The sequence below is a fragment of the Cyanistes caeruleus genome, unplaced genomic scaffold (genome assembly GCF_971803275.1).
Source record: "Cyanistes caeruleus unplaced genomic scaffold, bCyaCae1.hap1.1 HAP1_SCAFFOLD_102, whole genome shotgun sequence".
Taxonomy (NCBI): domain Eukaryota; kingdom Metazoa; phylum Chordata; class Aves; order Passeriformes; family Paridae; genus Cyanistes; species Cyanistes caeruleus.
Window position 1 is genome coordinate 324,513 of NW_028255904.1, and position 17,677 is coordinate 342,189.

At 49.1% G+C, this 17,677-nt stretch overlaps 2 protein-coding genes across 2 annotated transcripts; both read left to right on the forward strand.

Annotated features, from left to right (window-relative positions):
- Nucleotides 1-1,944: 1,944 nt before the first annotated feature.
- Nucleotides 1,945-8,410, forward strand: LOC147646298 (uncharacterized). Its single transcript, XM_086873627.1, has 6 exons — nucleotides 1,945-2,020; nucleotides 4,071-4,288; nucleotides 5,419-5,760; nucleotides 6,207-6,296; nucleotides 6,696-6,867; nucleotides 8,343-8,410. Exons 1-6 carry the CDS (start codon nucleotides 1,945-1,947, stop codon nucleotides 8,408-8,410), a joined length of 966 nt encoding a protein of 321 aa, XP_086729753.1.
- Nucleotides 8,411-10,702: 2,292 nt separating this feature from the next.
- Nucleotides 10,703-14,339, forward strand: LOC147646299 (serine/threonine-protein kinase PAK 1-like). Its single transcript, XM_086873657.1, has 4 exons — nucleotides 10,703-10,875; nucleotides 11,340-11,536; nucleotides 12,891-13,028; nucleotides 14,145-14,339. The coding sequence occupies exons 1-4, from the start codon at nucleotides 10,725-10,727 to the stop codon at nucleotides 14,244-14,246; spliced, it is 588 nt and encodes a 195-aa protein (XP_086729783.1). The 5' UTR covers nucleotides 10,703-10,724; the 3' UTR covers nucleotides 14,247-14,339.
- The last annotated feature ends 3,338 nt before the right edge of the window (nucleotides 14,340-17,677 follow it).

The window sequence follows — 17,677 nt, forward strand, 5'->3', positions numbered from 1 at the left end:
CAGGGTCACAAGTGGAGCTCCACTTTCAGCTTGAAATGAGGGGATGGAACGTGGGCACTGGAACTTCTGTAACCTCAAGTTGTTCCTTTTTGCTGGACACTTTAGCTTTGGCAATCTGAAGCCCTTCAGCAGCAATGTCTCTGCCACCCCCTGGTTTCTGGCTCAGACCCAGCTCGCAGCTTGGACAAGGTCTGGGCTTTGTCCTCTTGAGCTTCGGGAGCCTCCCGGGAAGCACCAGCCCTCCCCAGCCCACCCTTGGTAGCACTTTTTCTTTTCTCTCTCCTGACGATTTTATCCCCAAAACTGCTGTGGGAACGTTGTATCCAAGCACATCCTCCAGCGCTGCACTTTCCTCCTGTGAATTCCCTGTGCAGGGAATGTGTCTGTGCTTTTCCCTGCTCTGTTCACTGACAAACAAACCTGAGCCCGTGGGACTGTCAGAGCTCCTTCCTGCAATGAAATCAGGTTGTGTTTCTCATGGCATGTTCTGGAGGAGCTTTTCTTGGTGTGTCTTGTGCTGCTGGAAATGACACAAGAGCCAGGAGGGAACAGAAGCTGCTGCTGCCCGTTGGCTCAGGGCCAGGGAACCAAGTTGTGCTCCCGGGCAGTTGGGCCCTGCTGGAAGCAGAGCCGCGTTTCCCTTGAGCAGCTCAAGCTTGTGACAGCTCCAAACAGGAAACCTCAGCAGAAAACTCTTCCTCCAAACTCAGCTGCTTTCCCCCCTGCAGCTGTTTGGGAAAGAGCCTCAAAGCACAGACTCTGCTGGGAGCCATTGGTGCATTTCCTCCCTCCCGGCAGCAGCAGCTCCTGAGCCCTTCACGGGCTCCTGGCCCTTCCCAAATCCTTCAGCTCCCTCTGAACTCTCAGCAGTCACTAACATGTGCATTTCTTTCATATTTAATCTGCATTTAAACTTCTCTTTTTCTCTCCTCTCTATCTTTTTAATCTCCTCTTTATCTCCTTTAATCCCATCAGCACCAGTAGGATGGGGATGGAGTCTTGGGGTGGGTGTGGGATGAACTGAGGATCCAGCAGAGAAGGGCAAGGCAGAGGGGAGAGGACTCAGCCAACCCTTCTCCTGCTCTCTCCTCCCCCAGGCTCCAGCTAAAGCAAGTCAGACTGGAAAGGATCCCACAAATGCTGTGTTCTCCTCCCTCTGAGCTTGGCTGGGGATCCTCAGCTTCAGCCTGGTGCAGTGGCTTAGATTCACTAGTTTGATTCTTTGGCTAATGCACTAAATTGAAGAGGTTTATTATTACTTAATCACCTTTCACCTTTGCCAAGTTCTGCTGCACTGTGTCTGCTTTTCACCCAATACACTGCTAGCTCACATACACACATGTGCTTCTTAGGATAATATTTAGATTCATAGCTTACTCTATAAAATCACACAATTACAGTTGAAATCTCTCCACCATCTCACTCAATGCAGTTTCTTACTTATTTATGGCATATTCTTACTTGCAGCTATAGGAACATAAGCTTATGAATTCTCGAATCAACGTCTGTGAACCTTTAGCATTGCATGAACCCAAGCTCCTTCCAAGGCTGTAAATGAAACCCTTCAGTATCTGTGGAAGTTTCTGTCTTTCCATTTCCCACAGCCCACCAAAGGATTTGTGACCCTTTGTGACAGAGGAGAAGCTCCCAGGCAATTTTGTGTTTGCTGTAGGGAAGGTTGGGTTGCTCTGCATCAATTCCCAGAGCAGCGCAGAGCATTGGCTTTGTGATGTCAGGGCATGGATGCCACCTTGTCGTGGTGACATCCCAAGGTTGCCTTGGTGCACGGAAGGCCTCAGGGTCAGAGCAGCTCTTGGGCTTGCTCAGTGCAGGAGCATCCTCCTGCTTGAGGCGTTTGTCAGTGGGCAGCTGCACACTGACAGGAGCCCTGTTTGTTTTTGTGGTGGAGCAGAGTGTGCAAACTGGCACAGCAGTGCTACAATGATGGAGCAGCTCGCTGTTGCCGTTTGCACCATTTATGTCATCGGCTACTCCGGCTATTATCTGACCAACCTGGCACGTAAGTAGAGGTTTTCCCTGGCTGGAACCTGAGCTGGCTTTTGTAGGTCTCCCTGCTCTTCCTTAGTGACCGGGTTGCTATTGAAACACAAAGACCATGAGGATGCCCCTGGTTTGGTAAAGCTCCTGTCAACACCTTCAGCAAAACACGGGGTGTCTGTAGCCAGGGGGCTGCGGGCAGCATTTGCAGGGCTTCTGTTCCCTCCACGGGAGAGCCTGTGGCAGCAGAGTCTGTCATTTCCTCACTTTGCTGGCTCAATCTCTTGGGGTGACTTTACTTTTAAGATAGCTCTGAGAGCTGGGGAAGTTGAAACTGCTGGAGGCTGATGGGAGTTTTTTCTCCTGACTAATTCCTGGCCATGGGTGAGAATTGGCAGCGGTTTTAACTATTGAGAAGTGAGATCAACCTGTGAACACCACCTGAAGATGTGAGGCCGGGAATTTCTTGCTCTCTTTGGTTTCTGGTTTCTGACGAGGTCACAGGGCTCTGTCTCGGCCTCCTCCCCCCCTCCAGGCCGGACAAGGCTGCAGAGGGCGGGGTGGGGGGAGAAACGGAGCCGGCCTGACTTGGTTTGCAGTTTCTGCCACTGAACTGAAACCTGACACCATCAACATCTGCAGCTTTAGCAAGATTTTAACTCTTTTACTGCCTCCATGAGACTTGCAGATTAATCCTTTTTCTCCAGAGAGAGAGAGAGGGAGTGATCAACCATCAACCCATCAAAGAGAGTGAAGAAAAAAATTAAATTGAGAGGGGGAAGAGAAAGAAGGAGATGCTTTAATAAGCTGAAATATTTTTCTGTTAAAGCTATGGAGATGGACAGTAGTGTTCTGAAAAAAACTCCTTTAATTCATGACAGAGTATATTGGGAGCAATGGAGTGTTTCCAAGTGCGGATTTTGAGCAAATGATGTGGTTGTGACACTGTGAGATGCTGGAACAGAGGGGGAGAAGTAAGAGTTGAAGATTTATGGCTTTTAAGAAGCAAAAAGAGAAAACTTCTGTTTCCAGGAGGGCTCACAAAAACAGATAAAGAGAACTTTTGCCTTTGAATAACTCATTCATAAAAATGACATCCCTGGACTCATGACCCATAACACACCTCAGAGTGATGGGAAATGGGAGGAGACAACTGATGGCAGATTTCCTGACAGATGGCATCAGAGAAATAGAAAGCTATGAAGAAAAATAGTTTTCTTGTGAAAAACTCCATAGATAGCAGAAGAAGACTTCTGTTTCTCTACAAAGACTGATGAAAAGACTCTAGCAGGAATTGGGACTGTTGTAAACACCAAAGTTCCAAAGTTTTTTGTCTCCATGTTGTCATGTAAACAAGGGAATGGTTGCGTAGTGGGGGAGAAAAGGGTTGTTCTGGATGTTTTATTCTGGTTTCTTATTCTTGTAGTTTTTGTCAATAAACTTTCTTTATTCCATTTAAGTTTTAAGCCTGTTTTCCTCTTGTTCTAATCCATATCTCACTGCAAGAAATAAGTAAGTTTTCTAGTGATTTTTTAGTTGCTGCTTTAAACCACACCAGTCAAGCAGGACACCTTTGAAAATGCAGACTGGGAGATCTTCTCAGATGCTGTTCTAAATAGGCCATGGTTCTCTCCAGTTTTCTCAAAGAATTTGGTTTATTTTCCTTGCCCACTGCAGGTCATCTGAGCCGTGTGTTCAGAGGTGCCGATCCTGAGGTGAGTCAGAAAGGAACATTTGATGCTCCTGGTGTTTCAGAATTGTGCAGGGAACTGTGAGCTTGGCCTGTGGCAGTAGAGTGCAGAGGGCCAGCTGGGTGGGCTGAAAGAAGATCCATTTCCATGTTTACAACAGCAATAGCAAAGGCATTGTTGGCTATTTCCTAATTTTCCATTGCAGAGCTTTAAAAGAACTCAAAGCTCAGATTTGCAGAGAGAACGTTGCTTGCTGATAGTAGCCAGGGTGAACTCTCTAATTCAGAACTATTTTCTGCCTGGCTGAATTAACCCATTTTAATTTAGTTGGAGTGACTTAGAATCCCATTGCTGTCAAAGCTGATGATTTGTGCTTGGTAGAGCTGGTTGTAGAAATCGAGCTGAAGAGAAATAAGGTTCTAAATGATAGGGAGCTGCCTGTCCCTAACTCCACCATCTGTCCACAGAGCCCAGAAGCAAGAGCAGACTCTGCTGTGGCTCCCTCTGCTCCTGGAGAAGAGGCCAAAGAGGAGCAAAATGAGCAAAAGGAGCACGAGCCTCCAGCTGTGGTCACAGCCCAGCCTGACCATGCCCAGACAGTAAGTGCCAGTGCTGGGTGCTGCTGTCTTTAGTGCAAGGCAGAGCTGCAAGTTTCTGAGCAGCCAGCACTTGCTGTTGCTGGCTGAGGATGCTGAGTGCTGGAGTCCTGCCAGCACCCAGCCATTCCCCCATCCCGTGGCAGCTGGAAATTGGGCTTTGAGCCGTCGTGCTGAGGCCCCAAAGCGCTGCTGCCTGCGGGTGAGCAGCTGGCTGCTTGGCTCAGGGAAGCTCTGTCTCTTGGCTTCTGCCAAGCCATGGCCAAGGGCTCACACGGCATTGCTGGGGCTCACAGGGCTTGCTTTGTTTGCTTTCCCTTTTTGGAAACCTCAGGATGACCTGGAGAAGTGTTCTGCAGTTTCCTTGAGTAATTCTTCACTTCTGCAGAGTCTTTTAGGCCACCTGTCTTTTGGCTTTTGATAAGCTGCAAGGAGATGATTGTGTTGTCCATGAAGCTGTGGCCGGCCATTCTTGTCCTGTGTGGCCAAAGAAACAAACTGTGTAGTTCTGAACCCTTCTTCTGAGGCAAAATCCACAAGTGGCCAGTTTCTCTTGATACGTTTTGTGGTGAAGTCTGCAGCTTTGGAAACTGCATTGGAGCCTAGTGTGGGGGCAAAGCTGCAAGTCCTTGAGTGCTGTCTTGTGTTGCTAAGAACCCCTTTAGAGATGGCTGTTTTTTCTCCTTAGAGCTGTTTTCCTCCTCCTGCCTCTTCCTGACACTCCCTGTTTAACCTCTAAATTTCTGCCTGTCCTAGTGAGGTGGGACAGTTCCATGGTTTAGTTGGTTTTTGGTGACTTTGGTCATACATGTATTACATGACCCATGGCTTCCTTCATTAGCATCCCTAGGGGTGTGTCAATTAATTTGTTGGTGGGGCCTTTTGAGGATCTCTGTCAGTGCCACTCAGAATTCTCAGCTGACAAAAGAGGGAGGAGAAACACCTTGGTCCTCTTCCATATCCTGAGGTGGCCATAGAGGCTCTCTGACCTGCATCAGAGGATCCAATTGCACACATCCTTGTCTCCTGAATGAGGATTTCTAACAAGAGTGTAGATGTCAGAGGGGCAGGAGTGGCAGGGCAGGCCTGAAAAGGGCAGCTCCCAGGCACTTGCTCTTTATTTGTGTGTACAGAACATCGAGGCAGAGCCCCAGGCAGAGCTGCCCGAAGCTCCGAGGGCCATCATGGTAGTGAAGAGGAGGCACGAGGAAGACAGAAACATCGAAGAGGAGATGAATCTCCCCTGGCAGAGAGGAAATGAACAAAATCAGGTGAGTGAAAGTGTGGCAGACACTCCACTCATGGAAATTCCTCTCTGTCATTCTTCTCAGGCCTCCGAGGAGGAGCTTCTGGCAGAGCTGCAGGAAACTGAGGCTAGGATCAGGGGAAGGGAGAACAGGCTGGAGGAAGAAAGGAGAATCATCGAAGAGAAATTTCATCTCCTCGCTCAGCAGCAAGAGGCTCTAGAAAATCGAGTGAGTGAAAGAGCGATAGGCACAGCAGTCACTGCAGTCTGGTGCTTTCTGCCCTTCTTGCCTTTCCTCTGCAGAGCAGCAGGGGGCTGGGCTGATGCCTCTCAGTGCCATCCTGCTGTAGTGTCTATCCCAGCTGCTTGGAAGGACATTTCCTGCTGTGCTCAATCTCAGCTGCTGCCCTGGACAGTGGCACCAGTCATTTGCCCCTTTTGCCAGCACTCATCTCAAGGGATTCCTGCTGGCCTGCTCCTGCTCTCCTTGTTTCTTCAGGGCTTTTTGCAAGTGAACTCAGTCCCCCAGACAGATTTGGAATACAAGCTGCAAGCTGTCTGTATGCCTTGGTGAATCTGCTGCTGTCCTGCTCTTTCCCTTTGCTCACAGTCAATGAGCCTTGGCACACAGGGACAAGCTGTGGTCTCTGACTGCTTTGTTCTCTTTGACTTGAGGTGGACGTGTTGATATCTCACCTGGCAGCCTGCGAAGGCTTCCAGCAAATGCCGGCTGATGAAGAGCCCCAAGGTCGGCGGGAGGCACAGGTACTGTCCCAAGCACAAGTGCTGCAGGCTGAGCACCTTCTGAAGATGGTGCAGGAAAAGAGGACTGAGGGGGAGGAGCTCCAACATTAGAACAAGGAGCTGCAAATGTGTCTGCAGCCCTTGGAGGGGGAAAGGGATCCTTGGGAGAAAGTGGAATGGTCGTTGTTGCAGTCATCCTTGAGAAAATCCAGGAAAATGGAATATGAAACTGGCCATCGACTTGATTAAAACCAACCTTGGGTTTTGACCATTTGGTTCCAGAAGCGGGCATCCAAAAAATCCAGTTGATGAGCTTTGCATGTGGCTAACAGCAACTTCCTAAGGGCTTGCATTTGAAAAGGGAACTCGGGGTAATCTCTGCCAGCCAGCTTTCTGACACAAACTCCTTTCTTCTCGCAGATCTACACAGGCTCTTCCATCCAATCTGCTGCAGCAGCAGCAGCAGCAGCATCTAAAGGAGCCTTTGTTGCCCAAGCTGAGCAGTGGATCCTGGGCAGTTTGTCCATTTCCAGCAGTGACACATCTGCTGCTCAGCTCCAGGAGAGCCAGGGAGACTTCGTGGAGCAACTGAGTACGTCTGGTGTATTTCTTGTCTGAGGGACAGTGTATTGTGTGCACGTGCCAGCAGAGCTGTAGCAAATGATCCTCCTCACTTTGGTGTCCCAGAGACATTTAGGACTCCCCACAGGAACTGCTGTGCTCTGAGGCAGCGAGAGAGCGCTCTGGCTGTTCCTGCTGCCTCTGAGGGCAGCTTGGACTGGCTCGGCTTTGCCTGGCATTCCCTTGCCACTAAAGGCAGAAGCAGGAATTGTTCTTGGATCAGCAGAAGTCTGTGGCCCAGCAAATGATCTATGCAAGTCCTGTGTGCTAGTGGCCAAACTGAACAGAATATTTGATTCCTAAATTCTCCTTAGACTCCAGACTTCCCACCGCTTGTCAGAACCAAAAGACTTCAGAGATATTGATTGGTTTTGGGGTTTTGTCTTTTTGTTGTGGTTCTGTTTTTAGTTTTCAGTTTTTATCCTTTTTTGGTTTCAGATTTGGTGTTTTTTGGTAGAGTTCGTTTTTTCTCCATCCTGAAAGAGCTGTTCTGCCCCATGTGTCTTACTGGTGTCATTTTTAGGACTGTTTTTATTGCCTCTACTATATCTACAAGGTTTTTATGAGAATGCTGTATTTTTGTCAGTGATGACTCCTTTGAAAGAACATCAGGTGACAGCAGAAACAGAGAGCAAGAGATGATTTGGCCCACAATGAAGAAACAGATACTTGTGTAACAATCTGTAATTAATATCCCAGTTTTATTTTTATAAAGATGTGTCCAAGAGACACATCCACGTGGTGTGATCAGATAAAACAGCACTGCAGGCATTTCTCAGGAGCGAGCCTGCAGCCCCTGTGCTGTGTATTCCTCAGATCCATGGCACTTTTTCATCCCTGATTCCCAGCCATTCCCATGACTCTTAGAATCCTACCTATTGGCCCAAGCCCTGCTCAGATCAGTCTCTGGGAAAACACATCAAGCCCTCTGTGACTCTGCAGCACAACCCATTTAATCTGCTTCTTGCCCATAACAGATGCCAGTGCTGTGCTCTCAGAAAAGACCTGGTGGGGCTGAGAAAAGATCCCAGCTGATTTGGTGTCTACCTTCACCTGCTGGGACACAAAAGGGCCTTGATCTGCACCTGGCTGTGTCTGATCTCCAAGGCAATGCTGGTGTGTCCTGAACGGGGGCCACAGCTTGTCAGGGGCTCAGGCTGGCTGTGTCTTCTTGCCATTGCTTGTCAGTGCTCATGCTTGGCCTTTGCCAGCCTTGTGCTGTGCCCTGCTGTGCTCTCTGCGCTTCATTTCCTTCCAAGGACTGGACAAAATCAGTCTCTCTGCTGCCCATTTGTACTGCACAACTGCCTGTCTTGTTGCTGCTGTGCTTGCTGCCCAGCTGACCACAGAGGGTTCAGAGCCCCAGACAGCGGGGCTGCCTTTGGCATCTCCTGCAAGTTCGGATCTCTGCCTGAAAGTCAGCATCTTGCATTTTGTTTCCCTCAGGGAGAATGGTGAGCAAGGAAAATCCCGTCACAAAATACATCGAACTGGAAAGTCTTGGCAGCGGGTGAGTCCAACCACAGTCACTTCTACACAGCCATGGGCCAGGTGTTTCACTGGGGGAATATCCATCAAGTGGGAAGTCAGACAAGTTGTCCACATGTTTAGACAGCGGGCTTAGTCTGCCCCATCTCTCAGTACTGGCCAGAATTTGTCAAGTGTGCTCAGAAGGCATTGTCAAAGACATCTCCATGCTGCCAAGGTCTTGCCTGCAGCAAGGAACAGAACCTGGGAGATCTGCTTGTCTCTCAAGTGTGGGACAGCTCAGGATTCATTTCCTTCGCATTTTTGGATGTCTCCAAATCATCTGGCCACACTAATGAAAGGAGAATAACCTTGCTTGCCTGAAAGCACAACCTACCCCCAATGAGAGCTGTCAGATAACAGTTCTCAGGAACATTTCTCTCCAAGAGTTTGCTAAAGGAAGTACTCCATGCTCAGGATTAGAATTGCACAGTTTAGAAGCTGATAGCCAAGATGAAGGAATAAGCTGCCTTTTGGAGCTGAGGCAGTAAATCCCAAGGCTTCAGGAACAGGCCCAGTGCCCAGGCACTTGAGGGGAAAATGCATCATCTGCCTTCTGGCAGACCCCTCCTGCAACCTGCAGCTTTTAGGCCTTTACAGCAGAGCTCTCCTGTCTGGACTGGCTTCCACTGCAAGATCTAAATGGCTTCTCCTTTCTTTGCTGCTGTTTTGTTTCTAGGGGTTTTGGAGAGGTTTCCAGAGCACTTGACATTGCAACAGGAGGAGAGGTAAATGTCAACAGCCCCTGCAGCCTCTGCTGCTCTCCAGGCCTTTCCCCACTGCTGACAGCTGGGGCTGGAGCTTTGAGGAGAGCTGTGCTGAAAAGGCACAAGAAGCACAGACTGGAGCCAGCCTGCAAATTGCACTTGGAACAGGCTTTGTGGACAAGGCAAATCGCCAGTGGCCACATGTCCTGTAACTGACCCCCAAGGGAGCAGAGAAATGGGCTGTTGCAATGTCACTCCCTAATTACTCCAGTGATGAGGTCTAATCACAAGGCACTTTGGCACAGCTTGGCTGTGCCATTCCAAAATCACTTGCTCCATGTGTGTTGTGGTCTCATGCTACCAATTATCTCAAATTACTCCTTTTCAATGTCCTTTGAGGTGGCCATAAAGAAAATAAATGTGCAAGGAGTGAGTAGGAAGATACTAACCATGAATGAAATCAGGATCATGGAGAGTAATAGGAGTCCCAGGATCGTGAATTACTTAGCCAGGTGAGTGGTCACGGTCCTATCCCTTGAATGTTTCTTTACATACTACAAGCATGAGAGCTTAAAAACCCACTTTGGTCAGTGGCAGGAAATAGAGCTGTTAATGATTATTTCTCTACTTATCTCCAATGGATGGGAAGAGACTGCATTTTGTCTGCATGAATCCACCCTGGCAAATGCAGACTGAAAATTGTTCAAAACCCTGCATCAGCCCTATCTTAAGAATTCAATACCTTGTAAGTTCATTGCCTCCACAGTTCTTTGGGCTTGAGTTTTTCAAGTTTCTTAAATGCTGATGAACCATCCAAGAGAGGATTGCCCTTGCATTGTTGCCCCTCTTTTCCATTGCTGTGCATGCCAGGAAGACTAGGTGCTTATTTCCAGAAATGCCATGCGTGACAGGTTTTTTATCTGGGCTCTTCCTAAACTGCCTTTCTCCTTGAGACAGCACAGACTGCAAACACTGCACAGCCTAGAGGCAATGTCTATGCCTTTACTTCTGCCCTTGTCTCCAAGGGACCCAGAAACAAGACTCAAGCAAAAAACCAACCTAGCCGTGCATGTTCACCTGCATGGCCTTGTTTCCTTTTTTCAGCTACCTTGTGCATGAGGAACTCTGGCTGGTGATGGAGTACATGGACGGAGGCACTCTGAGAGATCTCATCGATGAGATTCAAATGTCTGAAGGAGAGATTGCAGCTGTCAGTCGGGAGGTCAGGGATCCCATCTGTGCTTCCAGGGCCTTGAGCTGCATTGTCTGGGAAACAGGGGCTCAGAACGGGAGGGATTTCATGGGCCAGGCTTGGTTTCTGTGCTGCTGCTCGGCTATGGGCAAGCAAGAGCATCTCAAGGGAACTGTCTGCCAGTGCCCCTACACTCCCTGGACTCACTTCCTGTCCTCTTATCCCCTGCTCTTGTATTCTAGCTCTGTCTCTTGCATTGGCATTTGCAGTTCTCCACTGAGAAAGGTGCTGCTCTGCTCCTGTGGGAGCAGCAGGCTCTTGCTCTCAATGGCGCTGTGTTCTGCCATTCCTCCCCATTCCCCTGCAAAGGGAACCTTCCACAGCTGTTTCCTTGCTTGTGCGATGAACTCACAGCACTACTTTTTGCCCCCCTGGTTCTCTTTTCTCTCTCAGTGCCTGCAAGGACTGGATTTTCTTCACTCCAACCACGTGATCCATCGAGATGTCAAGAGCAACAACATCCTTCTCAGAACCGACGGCTCTGTCAAGCTGGGTCAGTGTATTCTTGCTCAGCTTCAGCCTTCCAGGAATGGGGGGTGTGGGGCTGCTTTCAGTGACTGCCAGCTCCCCAAAAATGCTGCTGCTGGCAGTGCAGGGGTCCCCCCTGCTGTGGGCTGAAGGCACAGTTGCAGGGTGCACACAGCTATGACAAGGAACCACAAGCAGCCCAGAGTGCTATTGCTCTGTGTGTGTCTGTGTGTGTTCCTTCCAGAGGGAGGGAGCTGCAATCTAAACCTTCAGGGGAACAAAAGGCACTGCTGGAGGAAGTGTAAGAAATGGGGGGATGTTTGAAGTAGCCAATTCATATTGCCTTGGCTAAAGCCCTAAGGAAAGAGAGCAGGGAGTGTTGTCCAGGAAATTCAACTGCACATTCTCCAACTTCCACTGGGGAATTCTCTGGCTTGGTTTCCTAATTGACAGTATTAAAATTAAAAGAGTATTTTGCTTTCTCCTCAGCTGATTTTGGCCTTTCTGCTCAGCTCACCCCTGAGCAAAATCAGCGGTGCTCGGTGACCGGGACTCCTTGGTGGATGGCACCTGAAGTGGTGAAGCGTCAACCATATGGCCCCAAAGTGGACGTGTGGTCTTTTGGAATTGTGGCAATTGAAATGGCCGAACAAAAAACTCCTTATGACAGTTTCACTGCTCGATCGGTAAGGAGCAAATACTCTCTGATCCCGCTGTCTTTCTCACCTGTCCCGGGTTCTCTGCTCACTGCACAAAATCCCATGGCCATCTGCTGGAAGTACTTCCACCAAGGCCCCTTCTACAAATGGCCCTGCAGCACATCAGCATCTGCTGGAGCTTTGGTTGCAGCACTGGGGGAACTCAAGCCTTACCTCGCCCAAACCATCTCCATTCTCAGGCAGCATTTTGCTTTGCCTTAGAAGTCGTTCCAGCTCTTTTGGCTGTGTAGATGGCCCCAAGATTAGGAAACAAGCATCTCAGAGCTGGTGTTATCTTTCCAGAAATGAAGCAAAGAAACTCAAACCAAACCAAGTTTCTAAAACAGCGCTTTTGAGAGAAGAAGTGCAGCCCCATTCTTCTCACAGGGAAACTTGCCTGAAACCTGGAGATGAGGCTGTAAAGCCAGAGTCTCTTCTGCTTCTTGTGCAGTGCTGCTGAGACACTCAGTGACCACCTTCTTTCCTAACCCAAGCCACTTTCTCCATATCACCAAGCTGGAGCCTGGTGACAGGGAGAGCCTGCCAAAACCTCCTGTTTGTTTCCTGGCACTTTCTGGGATGGGCACAGCGTTAATGCATTGACTTGAGAATCCAACGAGCACAGGCTTACCACAGGGATGACACTTCTGATTTCACCATGAATATTTTCCTTTTGCCACCTAAGGGAACCTGAAATTTTCAGAGTGCTGAGAGACAGAGCTGCAGGTGGCTCCTGTGTGCCCAAACAGGCATTTTCAACCCAATACATTTGTGGAGGCATCTTAATGTGTCTGTGTTGAAAATGAGATTCCAAAGGTTTGTTTCCTTCCCTGAGGAACACCTGCTGCATTTCCTTTCTTTTCTTCCAATTACCATCATTTTCAAGAGCAGGACAAAAAGCTGGATGAGTTTTGTTTTATGGCAGCTGTGCTTAAGGGACCAACAAGCACTGCAGAGATTCTTTTCATGTACAAATCCTTGGAAATAGTAGGGTTAGTTAGAATAGCAAAATCACTCTTCCAAAAAGGCTGCCAAGCTGCTGGGAATCCTTTGAGAAGGAAACACGTATTTACTGATGTAGTTGCCACTAACTAGAGCAGGCAATGAAATCAGCTGCCAAGGCAAGATCTGCTGATCTGATGTTGGCAAAGCTGTGGCTTTGGGGCTTGGGTTTTTTCATGATACAGGAAAGTCGTCATCCAAATGCCACAGGAAAGTCATGTCTGCCTCTCTGCCAGGGCAAAAACTGCCACTGCAGAGTGGAGCTGAAACAATGGGCTCTGGGAGAGCAGTTCCAGATGGGAAAGAAGCAGGTGGAGCCTTGTGTTTCCTTTTTCTCCAGGCTAAATTCCACATAGCCACAGAAGGGACCCCACAGCTGCGGCAGCCCGAGCAATTCTCGTCTTTGCTGCGTGACTTCCTGAGCTGCTGCCTGCAGAAAGGCGAGGCGCAGCGCTGGTCTGCCAAGGAGCTGCTGCAGGTAAAATGCCAAAAGGGCTGCAGGTGAAACAGCGTCCCAGGGATGGGCTCCTCCTCCACTGAAATCCAAGGCATCAGATGAGCCCCCATCCTCCTCCCTTCCAACCTTGGTGCTGTTCAGCTGACAGTGGGGAGCAATCCTAGACTGGGCTGGGCTGGCAGGGAGTGCTGGGTTTTAGCGCTGGCTAAAATCACCAGGGCACTTACTCATTTCTTGCTGGGAGCTATGGATTAGGAGAAGGGCAAAACAGGCTTCAAACTTCAAAGGAATAACAAATTTTATTATCAGGCCCACAAGAATAAGAAAGGTCTCACCTGTGCAGTGAAAGGGTTCAATCTCACCCAGGTCATGGCAGTCACGGTGTTGGATTTCAGGCTGTGCTGGGCCCCTCTCTCTGCCCGGGAGCCGCTGGGAGGGGAGGCTCGGCCTGGAGCCGTCGCTGCACGCCGGGGAGAGGGTTTAGTGTGGGCAAGATGTCAGCAGCCGTGGCCTGGCCCAGCCTGGGGCCGGGGTCCCGCAGCCTCCATCCCCCGCCCGGGAGCCGCTGGGCTCTGGCCCGGCCTCCCCCAGGAGCACAGGCCGTGGGCGAGCAGGGCCGGCCTCACCAGAGCTCCGTTACCTTCGGGCTCCGGAAGCAAAGAGGGCCAGTGCCCGGGCTGCTGGTTTTCAAAATGTGCATCATCACAGAGGCACATCTCATTTCTAAATGGTGCAAAATGTTGTCAGTTCTCAGAACTAGCCAGCCATTGGCCTGTCTCAGGCACAGGGGAAGCTCCCAGCAGCTTCTCTCAAAGAAATCACTTCCGTGCGGGGTTTCTTACTTCTTTCCCTAAATGTCAATTCATCTCAAACTAACACACAGGGACATGGAAAGGTCATCTAGTCTGTGTCCTGCAATGAGCAGGGACATCTTTCAAGAGATCAGGATACACACACCTCAGATATTTCCAGGGATGGGCCACCTACCAGCTCTTGGGGCAACCTGTTCCACTCTTGCCCCATGCTCCTGACCTACTCTGACTCAATCCCCATTTTGTTTAAGAAGTATTCCCCTGCCTTTGAAGCTCTTAGCTTGGAAAATCATGCTTTCTTGTTGTTTTCTTTTCCTTTCTGCAGCATCAATTTATAACATCGGCCATGCCTGGGTCCAGCCTGGCACCTCTCATCGTTGCAGTAAAGAAGTGGAAGGAGGAGGCAGGAATGCAACAATTAATCTAGAAACTGTCTTCTCCATGACCAACTTAGAGTAGGACTGTAGAGTAGGATTGTAGAGTAGGACTGGAGAGTAGGATTATAGAGTAGGATGGTAGTGTAGGTTTGTAGTGTAGGTTTGTAGTGTAGGATTGTAGAGTAGGATTTTAAATAAAATTTCTAAAATCTCAACTCCTTTGGAACATTTCTCTCCTTCTGACCCTGTGAGAAAGCTCAACATTTCCTTCTGAATTGTCAGTTTTTTCTTAGAGGTGGAAAGTGACATTGATGGCTTCTTTGGTACAGTTTGTAAGGGGGGAAGGCTCCTCTTCATTCATCCTCTCCAGACCACACTGCCTTTGGAATATGGCCAACTGGCCAAGTTTTGCCCAGCTCTGGCATTTCTATTTGAGGCAGAAACAGCAATGGCATTTGCAGGAAAAACCAAAGGAGGAGCAGTGCAACACAAACATCCTGTGCAGATGCAGGCTGTGCAGATGTGACTCGAGAGTATTTGGGTTCCTGCCACTTGGATTTGTATCCCTAAGAGAAATCTCTTTGGCTGGAGGAGAGTCTGGCTGAAGAGAGAAAGCAGAAAGAGCAGTGAGGGTGCTGTGCAAGGTCTCCTGTGGTGCAGAGCTGTCAGCGACTGTGAGGTGAGAGCGGGCCCGGCCTTGGCCAGGCTGGAGCCCCAGCAGAGCCCTGGCAGAGCCCGGAGAAGCCTGAGCCTCGGCACAGGCAGGCTGGAAGGAGGCCCTTGGAGCTGCAAGAGGCAGCAGCCTGGCCCTGGCTGCCTCTTGCTGGCCCCAGGCAAATCCTCCGCTCTCAGAGCCAAGCTGGCAGCTGGCTGCTCCTGAGGGGAAGCGGCGCCGTGCTGGGCACAGCACACACTGGTGCCATGGGCTGTCTGGAGTCTGCACAGGACGAGAGAAAGGCAAAGAGCAGCCCAGGGCTGCTGCCCTGCCTGACCATTGCTGCTCTTCTGCCGCCTGCCCTGGAACTCCTGGCAATGGTCAGCAGTGTGTGCAGCACTCTGGGCACAGGGGGAGGGAGCCGGGCTGCTCCGCAGGCTCCAGCACAGGGCAGTGTCCTTCAGGCACGGCATTTCTGCCAGGGGAACCGAGGCCAGCGTGAGGCACTGACAGCAAGTCAGGGCACATCTGCACGAGCCAGTGCCTCACACAGCTCTGGGACCAAGCGCCTGCAATCCTGGAGCTCTGCACTGAGCCACAGCAAAGATGTGAAATGCAGAGGGTCTTGCAGAAATATTCAGGGGCACCAGGCCAGCCTGCTTGGTGCTCTCTGGGGCACAGCAAGCACTGTGCAATGCAGCTCGGAGCTGCTGGCAGAGAGGGACTGTGGGCATGTGCCTGAGGCTTGTTCTTGAGTAGTGATTTGGGAGGGAGCAGAAGGGTCTCAGTAGGCAATTTGTGTTTTCTTCATGAATTGCTGAATGAAAGACACAATGTGGCCTCACACAGCAAGAGAACTTGCAGAACTTACTGACCATAAGTTTGTGTTGAATTCCCAGAAAAGGAAAGTGTTGAAGTGTAACAAAAAGGCCTTTTGAATTCAGTTAGCCCCTGAGCCTTCATCCAAAATGTTATAAATGCAACGGCAGATTAAAGATTAACAAAGATAAATTTATTAGAAATTAATAAAGCATCGAACAGCGAGGAAAAACCACAATAAATGGACAGCGCAGCGCTGGGTGGACAGGGTCTATACGCAAGGTATAGGTGTTCCCAAATCCACGTCTGAGGGTTCTTTGGCCTGGGTTTTTATAGGGATTTTATGTCCCCAGGCTAGAATTCCAACCAGTTTCCATTCACCAAGTGTCCCTGATTGTCGGGTGAATGGATTTCCTGGCCTAGAACATTGAGTCAGTAAGTGTCCGGGCAGAGTCTCCTCAAATGCAAAGTGAGTCTGTATGTATTTTAACATATTTCATCACAGCAGAATCGAGGGATCCGGGCTAGCGCCGATGGATATCTCGGAGGAGTAGTCTCTTCTTTGTCTTTCTTGATTGAGTTTCTGTAGTTTGGGTTTGGCGGGTGTGGTGTTTAATTCTGGCAACGACCATTTTCCTGGGGCTCGTCCCTTTTGTTTTGCTTGATGGTCTCCGGCCAAAATCGGCGGGGCGTTGCCTTTATCTGGAGGTAGACTTTCAGGCTAGTTCTTTTGTTTCTATGATGGCCTGTGTCCTGTCCTTTCCTCCGAGTTCATGAGCCTGCTGAAGCTTGTTATCTGGGGGGGGTTCTTTTGCAATCCGTGACTTTGGAAAAGGAATTCTGCCTCGACCTGGAGGAGAATTCCTTATTCCATACTTTCATTAGTTATAATTACACATACTTTATTTAAACCTTTTATTCCGAATTTTTATTTACCCAATTCTTTATTACAGTTCCCCACCTAATAATTTGATCATATTAAAAATTCGTGTTTACATACTTTTTCAGAGGAATATCGGGTTAGATAATGTCGTTTTCCTCTTTGTCTGACTCTTCTATATTTTCTGGGGACAACATATGTTTGTTTTCAAATTCTCTCAATGCTTTGACCGCATTTCTACTCTCTTTTTCTTCTTCTAACTTCATGATTTTTGAAAGAAGGGTAGCGTTTCCTTGTGCCTTTTCTGGGTCTATTGGGAGAGAGGCAATCTGCATTCCTTGAACGACAGAATGTATCAGTCTGATCAGACAAGGAATTAGGCAGGGTAGAAAGATGACTCCGGCAATTGAACATCCTATAAAGAATACTAGCTTTTTCCACCATGCTCCTTGCCCAAAAATTTGATCCTACCAAGAGGCTTGTAAAATCGAATTCCATTTCTGGACGGGTACATGGGCTACTTTCTTTATTTCAGCAGCTAGACCCTTTATAGTTTCTCCGAAGTCATCTATTTCCATGCAACACTCTGACTCGTTATATCTGCCACACACTCCTCCCTCCTCAGCTAGCAAATAGTCGAGAGCGAGTCTGTTTTGGTAGACAAAGGCTCTCATCTGGGAATGTTGTTTTGCTAGGAGTTCCAGGGCTTCTGAAGTGTGGTTTGAAACAACTTCTACCACAGCCTGTAACCTAATGAGCCGATTGAGGAGGTAGATTGGGGTCCTGTATCCCCAACTGCCATCATTTGCCCATGTTGCCGGTCCATAATATTGTATGATCCTTTCGGCGGGCCATTCCTCCCCCTCCCATTTGTGGTTACCTCCGGCTATTGGTAGCTCCCGTTTCAATTCCCTCTTTTGTCGGGCTAGAGTTTCAAAGAGGGGAGCACCTAAAGACCTGCTTTCATCTTTAGGTAATGTAAAGAAAAAAGGCCGAATTATTCCGAGTGTGCATGACCCCTTCCAATTTCTGGGCAATTCACTGTATGCTTTCTTTCCGCATATCCAGTAAATCCCATCCGGTGCCTTCCAATCTCTGTTAAGTTTTGCCGGGTCCTCCCAATATTC